Here is a 16,269-nt window from a genome sequence, read left to right on the forward strand (position 1 = left end):
AATCCACAGAACGGTTTCAGCTAACAATTAGTTTCGTCTGTAAAAGAGAAAATGATGAAAAATAAAGAACTTCCCAGAACCCAAGAAGTCTTCAAATGTCTTGTTTTGTCCAACCAACAGTCACACACACACACACACACACACACACACACACACACACACACCCTGGATTATTCAACAGCCCTGAAACACTTTCTCCCCTTCAGTAAAGACTGAACCACACGTCCACGCACCTAAAATGGCGATGACCTCGTCGTCCTGGATGACCTCCAGTGACCCCGACACGACGAAGCACAGCGTGTCGACGCTCTCTCCGGCGTGGAAGATCAGGTCTCCGGGGGCGCAGTGGGTCGTCTGAAACTCCACCGCCAGCGAGCGCAGGCAGCCGTCGCTGGCTAGCCGGAACGCGGGATGTTCGTTGAACACCTGAGTGAGAGGGCAGGAAGTTTGACATTTATTACCTGTTTGTTTAAAGTTATACTGTCGCTTCAGCAGCAGCTCAGTCTGAGGCTGCGGAGACTCGATTACAAAACTACTCAGCGCTGGTTAGAGACATTTGTTCTTTCCATGAAGAGTACAATGAGATTGAACTTCTGCAGCAACGTTATGAAACATTGCTGCATCGCTTGAATTTCACAAATTTACAATTGTTTGAACTTTATTCACATCCCAATGACTCTCGCTGCTTTGAATTTGTTGAACAAATAAAACAAAAAAATGAATTTCTGTCCTAAAAAGCAAAGTGTACCCTTTAGATAACAGCTGCCCAGCAGCTTTAAACACTCCCAAAGCTCCCAAAAAAGACAAGTAAGTCGACCCCGAGTAAAGAGTATTGTGTTGCTTTTGTATTTATCAGTTAGTTTAATAGTCTAGTTTGAAATTGAGTGTTCATTGTCATGTACTGAACACTTTTGTCACCTCAACAGGCACAGGAGTCACAGGAGGATGAACCCTTTTTGATTTCTTTAACCCATAAACTCATGTTTACAATGTTTACTGAGCTAATAAATCAAGAGAGAAGTAGAGTCATTTTCTCATAGACTTCTATACAACCAGAGGAGTCGCCCCCTGGTGGTCATTAGAGAGAATTTAAGTTTTTAAGTTCGGCAGCCATGGCTATAGTTTGTTGACATCGAGCTCTTAGTCAATAGATTTCTATTCAACGCGTTTGGATTGCTAGTGAAAGGTACACTGCAGCCTCCTATCAGGACTTTAGAGGAAACATACAGGTCTTCCTCTTAACAATCTACATTTTATTTCTATCTGCAGAAGAAGTTATGAAGCACAGCTTCCACACAGCGAGATAACCCGTCACAGGAGCCCACACAACCACGTCGCCTCACACACCTCACTGTCTTCATTTGGGATCTTTGTTTATGCGACTGAAGTGTTTCAAGTTTCCCAAAAAAAATCCCCCAAAATCCTCTGACAACGTTGTTTTAACACTGTTAAACTGCAGACACTTTGTTTCAGAACCTGGCTGGTTTCTGACGCTTTACATCAAAAAAGAGAAACAAAAGGCAGAAAAGCTTGTTTGTGTGGATGGAGCGCTCACACGCTGCTGCTTTTCAAAGATATTTAGCATTTCATGTTTTCAGTCATCAAGTCTCACATCTTCAACCAGCAACCAAATGTCATCGGTCATAATTTTATACAGTCTCAGACCGTTTTTATTTAAACTATATTAAAAGTCAGAATTTTCTCATTTTTCTGCAAACAAACACTTTCATCGGGAGTCTGAAATCAACGTCTACACATACAAGCAGTGGCTTTAAAAGTATTTACACGCATCAAACTGAGCTGACACAGAACTCACGCTGTCCGTCTTTATACAGTGAAGCGCTGTCTTTAAGGAAACCGTAGATACGAACCTTCCTGTTGAGGTGGACGCAGATGTCGGCGCGCATGTCTTTGGGACAGATGGATAAGACCTGGAAGACAGAGAGACAGACGTCTTTGATGGAGGTCTGTTGGCGGCGAGATGAAGAAGCTTTAGCGGGTAGTGAGGAGGATTTTTACACTCCCTCCTCAATCCCCATCCAGCTTTGCTGCATTCATTAACTCCCTCTGGATACCAGTTTGTGCCTGTTGTCTGTAAACTGTGAATCGCTTTGTCCAGCTCATTACACAGATCCAGCCTAATTGACTGCAGAATTTAGGTAAAACACAAAAAAAACACAATCCCGCCTAATTAAATACAAACAAAACCGAACCAAGGGGAGGACAACGAATCCTCTAAAAGCCTCAAAACACAACACTCTTTGAAAATGGCCTCTGCTCTATTTAAAGTGGAGGATATTAGTCGCACCGAGAAGCTTTTTCGGAGCCTCTGGTCTTCTTTTGGGTGTGTACTCGCATAAACAGCTGACTGTGTATAATGCAACGGCTCCCTAAGTGACAAGATAAGTCCACTAATTGGGCCCAGCTCTGGCTGCGAGGTATTTATACAGAGGGCAGTCTCGGCTTCTCTTTAGGAGTATATAATTATCCCAAGAAAAACTTGGAAAATGGATATTGATGGGGGAGGAGGCGGCTTATGATCTAAAAGGAGAGAGACAGAGAGCAGGAATGTCAACTGGAGAATGCTGAGGAAAACCAATTAGATGAAAATAGTCCTTTCAAAGAGGAGATTTTATGACGTAATAAATTAAGTTTCAGCGCCTTTTTGTTGGACAATAAAATCTAAGAGCATCACAAAACCTCCTCGCAGCCGTCTGAGGTCACGGCGTTATGATTGGCCGGGTCCCAATTCCACAAAGAAAAACTCAAAGTCTGTTCCCAAAGTTAATTAAAATGTCTTTGCCAAAACGACAGACTCTCAACTTTACAGACGTATAAAGATGTATGTTCAATTACAATAATCAATGTTCAACACAGTAATATTACAACTGTCTGATGAGTATCACGCGTTCTAGCTCGCAAAGAAACGATGCAAAGGAACGCAGAGCAGCCGGAAGTTCAACTGTAATTAATTCATTACATGCAAGTTACCAGCAGCAGTAGAGCTCCAGCCATCAGCCACACTATAGTCAGTTCTTTATTAACATAACATAACATTCTTTTATAATATAATAGAATTTGAGAATGTTCTGCAGGTGTGATGTCATCGTGGTGCAGAGGGTCAAAAGGTGACCGCTCAGCGGGTGTTTGGGTGGATCAGGTCACAACAGGGTGTGACTGCTGCCTTCAAGGCATTCTGTGCTTATTTCCTTCTTCGTGTCTCTTTTCTGTCTTTACACGGCTGTCTAGTGTAAGTGAGCTGTAATATTACGCAAAACAAATGTACTGTTAGTGCACATCCTCCACGTAGATTCTGCTTCCTCACATTTGACTTGATGTTTTTGTAATAAAAAGAAAAACTACTCCCGGTCTTGATAATTACGATAAAAATAAATAAGATTATCCTTAAATTAGTGTCACACAGCGGAGAAATGTGCAGGAGTCTCACCTTCTCCGTGTCGATGCCTTTGGACATGGACCAGGTGGAGACGATGTAGTCCATGACCCGCTCGCTGAGCCCCTTGGGGACCTGGTAGAGCTTCAGGAAGTCCCGGACGTTGTTGAGCATCTCGTGGTAGCGGTTGGTGTTGGCGTACATCTGCTGGAAGATGGTGGTCACGTTTCCAAAGATGGTGGCGTAGAGCAGAGCTGGAGAGGGATGAAAAACACACGCGAGTCGGTTTTTATTTCCACATTTGATCCCTCATCCCTTCGGTTAAAACCTTCTTCTCACTTCTTTCTTTTAATTGCCCTCATTAAAGCATTTTACTAACCTCATTATTTCTCTCTTTTCCACTCACACACACCCACAGGCCGCATATTCTATCCTTGGCAGTTTGCTTTTCTTTTTTACTTTTTCGTCATTATGAAACATGAATCTGTTAAAGCACTTAATTAATGAATACAAATCTGCCCCGTGTGATCCGTAGAGCAGTCAGATAACTCGGCTCCTGAAGGTCTTTCATGCTGATAGAAGTTATGAAGCCATCACAGGCTGGAGGAACCAATGCAACCAATCACACGGGTGGTTCCGTCCGATATTTACTCGGGCTGTACCGAACAAAATACTCAACTTGAGTGAAGTGAATCATCGGATTCTTTTTTATTAAATTGACTTTCTTTAATGAATAGAACGAGTCAGTGCTGCCGTCCTCTGTGTGCAGCGATGGAGAGAACAAACTTCTACCTCAGTGTTGTTTTTGAAAGAAAAACACCAACAAATATGGATTGAAGCGAAGACTTTTTTTTTAAAGTTTTGGACTTTACAACGCTCTGTTTGGATCCCAATCCTCCACAGCTGTGTGCAGTAAAATACTATGAATAGTTTACTACAGGGTGCAAGGTTCAGCCTCTCCAAACACACAGATCCAAATTCGTCACTGTTATGAACGATGCTTCGAAGATTCCACCGAAGACACATCTTTGTATTTGGAGAACGACCCTGCAATAAGTCAACACTGACTTTTGGTTTCACACGGGACATGAACAGAGGTCTGCTGGGTGAAAGTCCTCTTTTTTTACCCGTCCTTCCACCCCGACTTGGTGCTTCTTTAAAACTACGTCACCGGACTTCGTTAGCGTCAGCGCCGCACGTAAGAAGAAGCTGATTGTCTTCCAGATGACGAGCTGTACTAACGGTGGCTTCCACTGTTAAAGAGTTGCTCAAGTGGAGGAACAGAGCTTTCTAATTTAAAGCAATTGTGACGATCCGTCAGCCTCTTCTGTTCCCTGCTGCTGCTGTACTCTTCTGTTTCCATAGAGACCTCAACTCGAAATAGTTCTCCCTCTTTTTTTTTTTTTTTTCTCCACTGCCTCCTTCCAGTGAATACGAATGACAAGAGGAGAAGAAATGATAGGTTTTGGGTAGAAAAATGGGAATTGATAGGAGGTGGTGGGAAGAAGAGGGAAAGGACCAACACAGTCTAATTAGTGAAAAACAAAAAAATAAAAATGATATCTATTGGTTTCATGTACAGGGACATGAATTGTCCGTTTTTATCATAACACATTAAATTAAAAAGGAAAGTACGTTTTAGTTTAAGGAAAAACATCATGGTTGGGCTAAAAATAACTACGTACAAACCGCTTAATTTAGGCAAAACCACGACCATAAAACCCCAACATGGTGTCCAACACTTCTGGTTGAGAGTCCAAAAACAGACAATTAGTACAAGAAACCAATAGATTGCATTTCGTGACTATTTCACGAACTGCTGTGATATTGAGCTGAAAGTACAGAGGAAGGGAGTCGTGTGAAAGAGAGGAAAATGTTGGACGGACAAAAAAGTCTGTGTGTTTGAGATAAAGTGTGTATGTATGTACATGAGAAAAATAGCAAATCAAAGAAGGAGAACCAGGAAAAAGAGAGTTTGGATGAGACACAAACGCTACAGACAGAGAAGTGTAGCGTGCTGGCGGTGAGATAAACTCTGCTCAGCGTTTCCAGGACCTTCCAGGACATTTTCAAGACTCCGACAACACCGCCGATCTGGAACTGAAAGCTGAGAGACACGACTCACCTCCACCAAACACAAGACTCCTAATTGGACGACTCGGCGGCTCAGCGGTTGACTTGTGCCACCTCAGCGTAAAGAAACAGAGGTGTGACCTCCAGAAGTTTCTCTGTTTGAAGTGGTCAGATTCAAACTCTCTGACAAATCGTCCTCGAGTTCGGTTCATTCATCCAGGTGAGCTGGAGGAAGTTTGACTTGTTTCAGTCCTCTAACAAGAAGAGTGTGGAGATATCTAAATGTGTTTAAGGCAGGGGTGTTAAACATACGGCCCGAGGGCCAGAACCAGCCCGCCAAAGGATCCGATCAGGCCCACTGGAGGACTTCGTTTGGTGTGTTCACAGCACCTTTCAGTGCCCAAGGAATATACCACCATGCTCTGGAAAGTTACAGGGTTTTGTCTGGTGGCTTTGAAGAGACTCAGAAGCATCAATGACTCAAACTCTGCACAACAGTTTGTCTCCACCGTCTCTAAAAGGGAAGCGGATCATAAACTGTCAATGGTTTTGTCAAAGTGTTAAACTACTATTTCCAAAGTCAAGAATTACATTTTGACGAAGTCGACACAGATCAGAAGAGCCACACAGACATGTGTTATCATCTATCAAGGATTCTGACCTTTAGAAGTCAACACAATAAATAATTCAGCATGAACACACAACAGAGAACATGTTATCCAGTCAAACTGGAAAGATGAACTGAAACAAAGTTCTGTTAAAGTAAAGAAACAAGGCAGATTAAAGAACCCAGTGATTAGTAGTTAAATAGTTAAAAAGGAACATTTATGAGCCTGATAAAAAAGTTAAATACTCAGGCTACAGTATACTGCTTGGACTATAAAAAACAGTTGATTCAATGTACTCAGGCTACAGTTTAAAGCTGTCATTTCAATACTGTATTTGTAATCTGACACGTCCCTCGTGGCTCTATTCATCTGAATGTGTCTGTGTGTGCGTCCCCTCTGGAGGGGGTGTGATGATGAGGACGGGGAGCAGATGAAGAGCTTTATTCCCTCATATCTATTAGTTGATGGAGCAGCCGGGGGAGGGGGGGGGGGGACCAGACGCTGTCAAAGTGAGGATCTCGTCAAGCGGAGAGCGAGAGAGAGAGTCTTCTCTGAGGAAAATATATCTAAATGATCATCATCATCATCATCGTCATCATCGCTGGTCTCATCTTCAGCAGCAGCAGCTTCTTGTTTCCACCACACTGTTGCTAAGCGCTCATTACCGCCGTGTTTGTGCACATCACCTGTACGTCTCTCAGTGTGGGCGTTCTGCGACGTCTGTTCAGATCTTTGGTCTCGTTTCTTTTTGTTCTCGTGAACTCAGTCAAACTGACGTTTTGCGGTGACAGCAGACGTGCATCACTTCCTGTTTGAAGAACGTTTTCTACTTGAAAAGTCACCAAAAATACACTTTGTTGTTTAGAAAAGCAATACAAATGTTTATATTGATTGATTTATGTATCTATTCTGGGGGACATCCCATAATCAGATGCACTCTTCTGCGTGGCATTTTGTTGTTGCTTCTCACTTGATTTATCGTTTACATTAGTTTAAGATTAAGATGTGTTTTAATTCCCCTTCCGTTTACTTTTAATACTCTTATTTCTCCACCCAAGGAATGTGGCAACTTTGGGAAATGTGTGTGTTTGTCTTTAGCTTTTTGAAGGTCTGATGATAATCCTGACGTCACCAGAAGAGGAAAAACAGAAAGACTCAAATAACCTGACAGACGTCTGAAAACCTCTTTCTTTGATCCTTTTCAGGTGATGTCAAGGATCTCAATGAGGGATGTTTCACCAGGATTCCCTTCCCTCCTGTCATTACTTCCTCCTAAAGGGAGCGAAATGACACGAGCAGCCCCGGATGATGAAATATTTCTGACAGGATGAAAACTACACGTTTACACATGAGGTGATGGGGTCAAACAAAGCATGAGCGTTTTAATTCTGACGATAACGGAGGCGTGTCTTACAGGAAATCAGCAGAGACCGGAGGCCGCATTCCCTCCGTGTCATGTTTATTTTCCTTTAGCGGGTTTTCGGAGGAGTTTAGGATGATTTGTCAGAGCGAATGAGTGAGCGGGACAGAAATCTGTCAGTCCAGGAGGTGAGACGGAGGAGACAGAGTGTCACCGCCCAAAGCTCAGACACCCAGAAGATATCAATCAAGACGCAGCTACACAAAGAGACAAGCAGCACACACACACACACACTCAGTACAGTAGCACTCACTCACTCACTGAAGCTCACACTACGAGCTCTCAGTCTACTGATCGCAGTCTGAACCGGGCGGAGAGATCCTATTTGCCTTTTTATCGAAGGTTAAGGGAGGAGATTTATATTCATGTTTTTAAAGGTAGAAGGGAAGCCACAGAAAACGGCATCCAGTAATCCCAAAAATGTTTCATATTTAAAAGTTGATGTTGTTGACTTGTTGACTTGTTGACTTGTTGACTTGTTGACTTGGATCTGTTGAGATGTAGTAACGGGAATGAAGACGGACGTCTGAGATGCTGAGTGCATTCACTCAAATATTCAGAACTTATCACTTATCAAGCAAAAATGCAAAAATGTAATTAAATAAAAATCTCTTCTGGCTCCTAAAATGTGAGGATTTGTCGCTCTTTGTACTCCGTTTAATATTGAACAGCTGTTGACTTTATATTTTTGGGTTTGAAGACTCGAGCTGACTGTTTTCTGATCTAGAAACACTAATTCTGTGAACCCATTCACTATCATCTGGCCTGTGACACAAAGCTGACATGTATTCAATACTTTTTAACTATAATACTGTGCTGACTTTAAATATTATGGGATTATGTGTAAATAATTAAAGTTAAATAAGCCAAAATATTGGTTTCAGTTCATGATCTAGGGGCCCTGCTTAAAGGATTACGATACAAATGTTATGACTCTGCATGTAAATCTGAGATCTGAAGGCAATTAACCGAGAGGTTGAGAAAGACATCACGTAGTCATGTAGGATTTAACGAGGACGTGCAACGTGAACACGGTGCAAACTATTGGAAATATGCTGAAGCGTCTACGAGCTCATAGTTCTGATCGAGGAGATCACTTCTCTGACACATCACGTACATTTATAGCAGCTCAGAGAATCCTGTGATGTGTCTGCTTTGCATTCACACAACAAACAAGAAACTCCAGTTTGATTGACAACTTTCACACCGACCTAATTCCATCACGATAAACACCGTGTGTGACTGCAGGTTTGGTTTTAGTTTATTTTAAGAAGATGGAGCCGCCCACATTAAAACTTTTTGTTTTTGTAGATAAAAACCTGAACACAACATTTGTTACGCAAACAAACAAAAATAGCAACACAGAGTAAAACCAAACGAAGCGTCCGGGGGCCTTTGGAGGAGCCACCTCCATCACGAGGCGGAGCGCTCAGTCCGTTTGCTGCTCAGCGAGCCAAGTCGGCGTCCGGGCTGCATCGCAACACATTACACACCAACACCGTGCTCCGCCAGCCAAAACGCTCAGAGAGCCAGTCAGCCGTATCACAGTCCAAAACACCTCCAAAAAAATATGAAAAGCTGCTGTATAAATCTGTTTCGACAAGCAGTAATTGTGCATCAAGCGCTGTCTGGGTGAGAAAAACATTCTGCCTGATTGTCTCCACAGAGGTATCGAGTGAAAGAATATGCAGAGGCGTCCCGGCGTTCGTCACAGTCCGGCCTTTACTTCTCATCAAGTCAACTTAAGAGACAACTTATTGTTTTAGAGCTGCAGAAGGGAGGGGGGGGTCTGTGGCCACCTAAACCACAAACACCAGTAAGTGATGTTACATTACAGACGTTAGGGAGCTTTACAATCTATCGATGGAATCAGGAAAACAATTCAGCAATGACATGCACCAGAGCCAGGGTGCTCAGCCTCTAAAATGTTACGAAACTGTCTTTAATTCTGTCTCATGTTCATTTCTGCAGGTGTTTGTAATTGTTCTTGCTGAAGGCTTTTCTGAAAGTACGTCTGCAAACTGATTCCTGCAGATAAACCAAGAATAATGAGCAGCAGGCGGTTCACCTGGATTAAGATCAGAACATTACTGATCAGAACATATCAAGAACACCAACAACAAGCAGCAAGGAACTCTGGTCTTGTTTTCACTGTTTGTGTTTTTCCATCTCCTGTTTTGAAGGCGAGAACACGGCGTGTTGCGGTTTCACTAACGTGACCTCAATTAAAACGGCACAAATAAGCCGGCTACGAGGCTTCACTGCTGTGGGGTAACAGGGCCACCGGGGGGGCCGAGCGGGTCTCCCTGAGGACCCGGGAGCCGGGCCTGTAGCTGGAGTAATGAAGTCGCGGAGGACTGTTTCACACTGAACCGCGAGCGGCTGGTAAACAGATGCTGTTTAGGTGAGGAGGAACATGTGAGAGACAGCTGTGCTCACCGCTGGACTGATGTTGACCGTGGAACGGCAGTCAATGTTTGTGGAACGTGATTGTTGTGTGCTTGGGTCACGAGGTCGCGGTCAGCTGTGGACAAATGAAATGAGGAACAGAGCGGAGGTTTTAAAGATCAGCTAACCCACTTTAAAGCCCCGCTGGGTCTCACAGGAGCACATGTGATGGAGAAAGTGGTCTGACGGTGCAGCTCCACACACTTTTCTGCTCCGCCGTAAATTACAAGAAAAGTATAACAACAATCGGAGTGATTGCCTCCTTTAGAGGCTTTTCACCGTGGGAACGATTGAGGTTCAGAAATGAAGGAGCGGGAAGAGATTCACCGCGATGACAACTGGTGATAATTATGGAAAATGGGCTGTGAAACACACACACACACACACACACACACACACACACACACACACACACACACACACACACACACACACACACACACACACACACACACACACACACACACACACACACACACATAAATTCCAGGGGCGATTTGAACAACACACATAAAATAGATGAAACTGATGGGAACTATTTATGGCTGAGTTCTAATTGTGAAATTCATCACTGGTAATGTGTTTAGCTGTTTTTGAAGCATGCTGGCAACTCAGCACGCTTGCAAACAAGTGCAAATAAATGTGTGTTAATATTCTGGTACCCACACATACTGTATATCCACACACACACACACACACACACACACACACACAAACACAGAGAGATACTCTAATCCATATATAGACACATACTGTGCACTGATCTGCAAATATAGAGCTGTAAAAACACACAGAGATACACAAACAAGCACACAGTGAGGTTTAGTTAGGTGTTGATCCTCTAGAGCAGGGGTGTCAAACTCATTGTTGCTCTGGGGCCGCATCGGCATCATGGTTGCCCCCAAAGGGCCGGTTGTCGGCGGGGGGGGGGGGGGGTTGCTGCTGCTCCTTCGTCGTCGGCGGCGGCGGCGGGGGGGGGGGGGGGGGGGGGCTGCTGCTGCCACATACGCTGGTGGAGGTGTGTGCGCGCGGATCGGGGAGGAGCTCCGCCGTGCGCGATTTCCATTTTTTTTTTTTTTGCTGGTAGATTCGCGGGCCACATAAAATGACGTGGCGGGCCGGATCCGGCCCGCGGGCCGTATGTTTGACACCCCTGCTCTAGAGCCTCCGGACCAGACTCAATGCTCCTTCACACACATTTCTCTAAAGCTCTACTGGACGGTATAAAAACAAACCCTGAGACCTACAACTATGCCAACAGTACAACGTATCCTCTGTCCTCCGCACTCATACGGAATTGCAGACTCATCGATTAGTTTAAATGACAGATCTGTAAAACTGAGTTTCTCTGCAAAGAATAACACAAAAGCAGAACTCTATACGCTGTGTTCATCAGAGATGTGTTGTACGTTTCTTGGAAATAGGTCATTCAGCATGAAAGAAGCATAAAAGAAACTACTCAACAAAAGAAATGTCCATCGACAGACTAGAAACGACCGATTAGCATCATCGCACAACGGTTCACATGATGTCTCACACAAAGTTATCTCTCCGGGCTGAACTCATCCAGCATTCGTAGCAAAAGCTACAGGAAAATAATGCGCCGTAATTTATAGATATCCCACTAAAATGACTTTGTATGTTATCCATGTAATCATAAACCAGGAAGTGTAAAGACCGCAAGAGCACAAGAGCAATCACCGGCTGGATGGATCCACGAACCAGAGCTCTGTCAGCCGCAGGACCGCTGCTCATTCCACGTGTGAAACGAGAAGTCAACGTCGATGTTTTTGTTTCCTGTGAAGACGGACGTTTGTTTTGAAAAGACTATTTGCGTAAGGAGCGGAAATTGACATCATACGAACCGTTGCACGAGGATACAATGATTTTTCGCACGTTGTCCAATAATAAATGTCCAGCAACACGAGCGAGCAGAGCGCCTGCAGAAACCTGCTCAGGCAACAGAACTACTTCTTTAGAAGAAGATGGTGGTTTAGGTTTTAAACAACTACGTTTGCAACATAACTTACGTCGTCAAATACCTCCAAAGTAAGGTCAGATAAGTGACCATGACTTTTGGTTTCACACGGGACACAAACGGCGGTCTCCGGGGTGAAAGTCCTTCAGAGCAGAGTGTGTTACTTTAGTCCTTGACGGTCCGTCAGTCGGCCTCCAGTCTGCCCCGTACAGAGCAGAGCATCAGATGACGCCCGCTGCAGACATTGATCGACCTTCCAGCTCCCGGTTACATCTGACTTTAGCTCGGGGAGGATCGGAGGTCGGCCGGTTAGCAGACATGTGAGGGGGGGATCTAAACATCTGAGGGCATTATTCACACTCTCTGCTCCGTGAAGCGGCTTTCTGACTGATCAGAGTGTGAGACAGGTTTACAGAGAGACGTTGGTAATCACAGCTTGGCCCAATTTTCCCCCCACTGTCAGCTATTCTACTCGAGGACGACCAATCTATCATTCCTCACACCTGCTTGATTCAATTATCCCCCCACCGCGATCCGTCTGACGGTGGGCTCCACACACTTTTCTGCTCCGCCGTAAATTACAAGAGCAGAAATTACAAGAAAATTATAATAAAAATAGGAGTGATTGCCTCCTTTAGAGGCTTCTCACTGTGGGAACGATTGAGGTTCAGAAATGAAGGAGCGGGAAGAGATTCACCGCGATTACAACTGGTGATAATTATGGAAAATGGGCTGTGAAACACCACACACACACACACACCCACACACACACACACACACACACACACACTAAACCCCCGGGGTGATTTTACATAGAAATGTAAAATAGATTAAACTGATATCAATTATTTATGGCTCAGCTGTAATTGTGAAATTCATCGCTGGTAATGATTTTTAGTTTGGGTTTTTTTCCCACTAACAACACACAAACATGCCAATGAATGTGATTTAATATTTGGGTACCTCACATACTGTATACACACACACACACACACACACACACACACACACACACACACACACACACACACACACACACACACACACACACATACACACACACACACACACACACTGCACTGATCTGCTAATATAGACCAGTAAAAACAGCACAGAGAAACACAATCAAGCACACAGCGAGGCTTTAGTTCGGTGTTGATCGTCCTTCACACACATTTCTCTAAAGCTCTGCTGGAGGTATTAACACCAGAAGATATTGCTTCATTTGGTGGAGACGACGGTGGTGGATGTCAGTCCAAATTCGCCCACAAGCGTTCAAGAAGTGACATATGATTCAGATCACTGACGATGTTTACGTGCACTAAATGAAAGAGAATATTCCTACTAAACTGTTTAAATGACTAATGAAGATTAATCTTCCCTTTTACACGCAGCTGTGCGTATTCAAATGAACGTAAAACGAGCCCATGCATCATCTTCACCACCAGTGAATCTCACGTTAACATCGTTCTGTGTTTGACGGGTCGATGCTAACGCGTCGTTTATCACGTCTAAATAAAGAAAAGTTCCTTTAAACACCTTCTCTAAAAGAGAATTGTTTGTATCCAAAGACCTGTTGATATCCAAGTCCTTCCTGATGTTTAAAAGTAGGAGTGTTTCATGCACCTCTACTCCAGCTTTACAAACTATTGGCTCGATTCAAACCAGAGCTTATCTGTTGTGTGAGAAGTGAGAGTGAAATTAAAAGTCTTTTACGCTTTGCAGTCTAGAAAAGCAGGGGGTTAGAAAATTGTGTTTTTTTTTGTTAATTGAATCAAACAGATGCACTTCGCAAGATCTGCACTCTTCTAGTCGGATGCAGGACCAAACAAAGCCGGAGCAATGACCCCCCAGAGCATAAAGCAGGAGCCAAACCCATGAAGATGCTGAAGGCCGCCTCATCGGTTCATCGTTTCTGCTCCGCTGAACAATCAAATCTTTGTAATGAAGGATTTGCACAACTTCAAACCTCAGAGCTCGACACACTGCAAGTGATCAAGGGACTTTTCCTGCTGACGCGGTCTGATCACACACTGCCATTTCTTTTTTAACTGCGGTTTCGTCTTCATTAATGTCATTTTTTTCAGCTGACACAGAAGCTGTTGCAGTTATCATTTGTCAGGAAATATGCCGTTGACAAAAGCTGCTATATCTGCAAGTTGACTTACGGCAACTCGTACGGCGGCATCGATTCCCATCAACTCTTGTTGCCAGTTTTCCTTCCGGACTCCAGGAAGCACTAAACAAACCTTTGATTTGCAGGAAACATTAGCTCAGAGGTGTGAAACCAGGCTTTCACGCAGATGTTTCTATTGAAACACTGGCCAGTTGCAATCAAATAACCTCTTTAAAATGTTCTTCTTCTTCCCATCTAGGAGTCAAAAGTCAGCCGGTCCTGCTCAGCAGAGCGTCACTGGAACATGAGCAGAGGATGAACTGCTCAGCGGTATCATGCAGGACTTTTCTTGTCATTTGTCCCGTCTGGTACAACTCTCCAGCCGTGTGTTCGGATGCATTCTCCAGCAGAGAAAATCTTTCATAACAGTTGCAAAAATCGCTCCAGTAAAAAAAAAAAGAAAAAGCACCTCTGCTTCAACAGAAGTAATAAACTCTCCCAAATAGGAGTAACAAGGTTTCACTCCGCGGTGGAAATAGAATCTCGCAGCGTGTGCTCTTCCCCTTTTCGCTCTTATTTTTTTGCGGTTGTCATGTCAACACGTTGGCGAGGCAGGTGGAGGTGAGAGAGGATCGAGGTTTCGCTTCTCTGCCGTTAAAACATCTGGAGAGCAGACTTCCCCTGAGAACCGTCACTCTGCACATCTGTCCATCCGGCTGATGTCTTCTCTCTGGTCGGAGGATCACGCCGTGCGACGGGTAGAAGAGTAACAAGCCGAGTGTGATCTGTCAGCGGGTGAGAGTTAATTTCCTGCCGCGGTGAGATCAGCATGTCAGCGGTGTAAAGACAGAGCCGGGTGGGTTCGTTAAAGGTTGTGTCAGTCAATCCTTCCAGGAAATGGGTTTCAATATGACACGGATCTCCAGTTGGGCGTTAAATGCCTTCACCATCGACATCTCTCACCTCTGCAGGATACTACCGACCCCAACAGAAGTTATTCTGCAGGTGGTGAGCTGTCTCAACGGGGCTGATCTGATCTGTCAGAGGGAAGTCTGGGAGCTTCAGGTAGGAAACAAACAGCTGAGCTGCATTTTGGGAAGTGTAGGATCCAGGGTTTTACAGCTTGACCCATTTTAGGCTCTAGAAGTGAACAACCAAGGTTTGATGCTCTTTTCCAACAATCAAGGGAAGCAGACGTCCTGAACTGCATCCCGGTTCAGGAGGGACGACTGAGTGAGATTCACCTCTTGCTCTATTGAACAATGCATTGTGGGATACTAAGATCTGAGAGCCAACACACTGGTTTCGGCTGTGATTCTGCTTTAACAAACTCAGTGAAACTTGTTAGCCTGTGTTGACGTGTTCAGTCTTGGGATGCAGCAACAGATTTTGCAAGAACTCACTATTATAATGTACAGTTATTAAGCTACTTTCTAGACATCAGATGCCCTGAATTAAAGCATCTACGAATACATAATGAGCCTTCGGTTTATATCAATTTTGATAATTTATTGATTATGCAACACAGGGGACACAACTAAATTCAGATGTAGCCCATCCGTAACACAAGAAACGTGACAAACAAAACAAAAAGTCGTACATTCCTGTAGTGCATTTCTTTCATTTGCGCCATAAGGAAAACAGCAGCAAAATAAATCAATACATAATAAATATAAACACCTATTGGACAAGTTCATGAGTCAACATCACGACGCTTGATGCCACTTCTCTTCATGTCATGTAGCAGATTTAACCAAACATCGTCTGCTTTGACGAGACCCGTGTTCACGAGCCACTTTGCTCAAAAGACCTTGTGGTGAAAACACTGTAAGGAAAAGCAAGAAAATTACACTCGTCTCCTTCACATCTATTATTCATGGCGCCAAGGTGCCCAGCGCTCGCCCTCCGCCACGTTTAGCATTCTGTTACGAGTAACGCCGTGACTTTCTGAAAGATGCTGAGGAGACGACGACTGTGAGGCTGTGACTGGTAATGCAACCTCCAGAGGACAGACAGGCGACTGCTACCAGTCATGCACTTACAGTATCGAGGCTGACAAGGTTTTAAAAAAAGAAAGGAACTGCGACTAAAATCCCTGGAGGAGGAAAATATGGGACTGTTAAACAAATAACACTCTGCTTAACCTCTGAAGCTGCTGCTGAGATGTCCATCAACAGAGGTAGGAAACCATACTGTAGCTGAAGTGAGCAGCTCCCAGGAGGAAACGAGAGG

The 16,269-nt window shown here is 44.1% G+C and overlaps 1 protein-coding gene across 1 annotated transcript in view; it reads right to left on the minus strand.

Annotated features, from left to right (window-relative positions):
* The window catches only part of kcnh5b (potassium voltage-gated channel, subfamily H (eag-related), member 5b), a gene marked incomplete at both ends in the record, with an annotated part of 102,752 nt that overhangs the window by 37,120 nt on the left and 49,363 nt on the right, over positions 1-16,269 (minus strand). Inside the window, 3 exons of the mRNA XM_079174228.1 lie at positions 234-426; positions 1,872-1,931; positions 3,449-3,648. Coding sequence (XP_079030354.1) covers positions 234-426; positions 1,872-1,931; positions 3,449-3,648 — 453 coding nt within the window. The remainder of the gene's footprint in view (positions 1-233; positions 427-1,871; positions 1,932-3,448; positions 3,649-16,269) is intronic.

Source organism: Pholis gunnellus, assembly GCF_910591455.1.
Source record: "Pholis gunnellus genome assembly, chromosome: 15".
Lineage (NCBI taxonomy): Eukaryota > Metazoa > Chordata > Actinopteri > Perciformes > Pholidae > Pholis > Pholis gunnellus.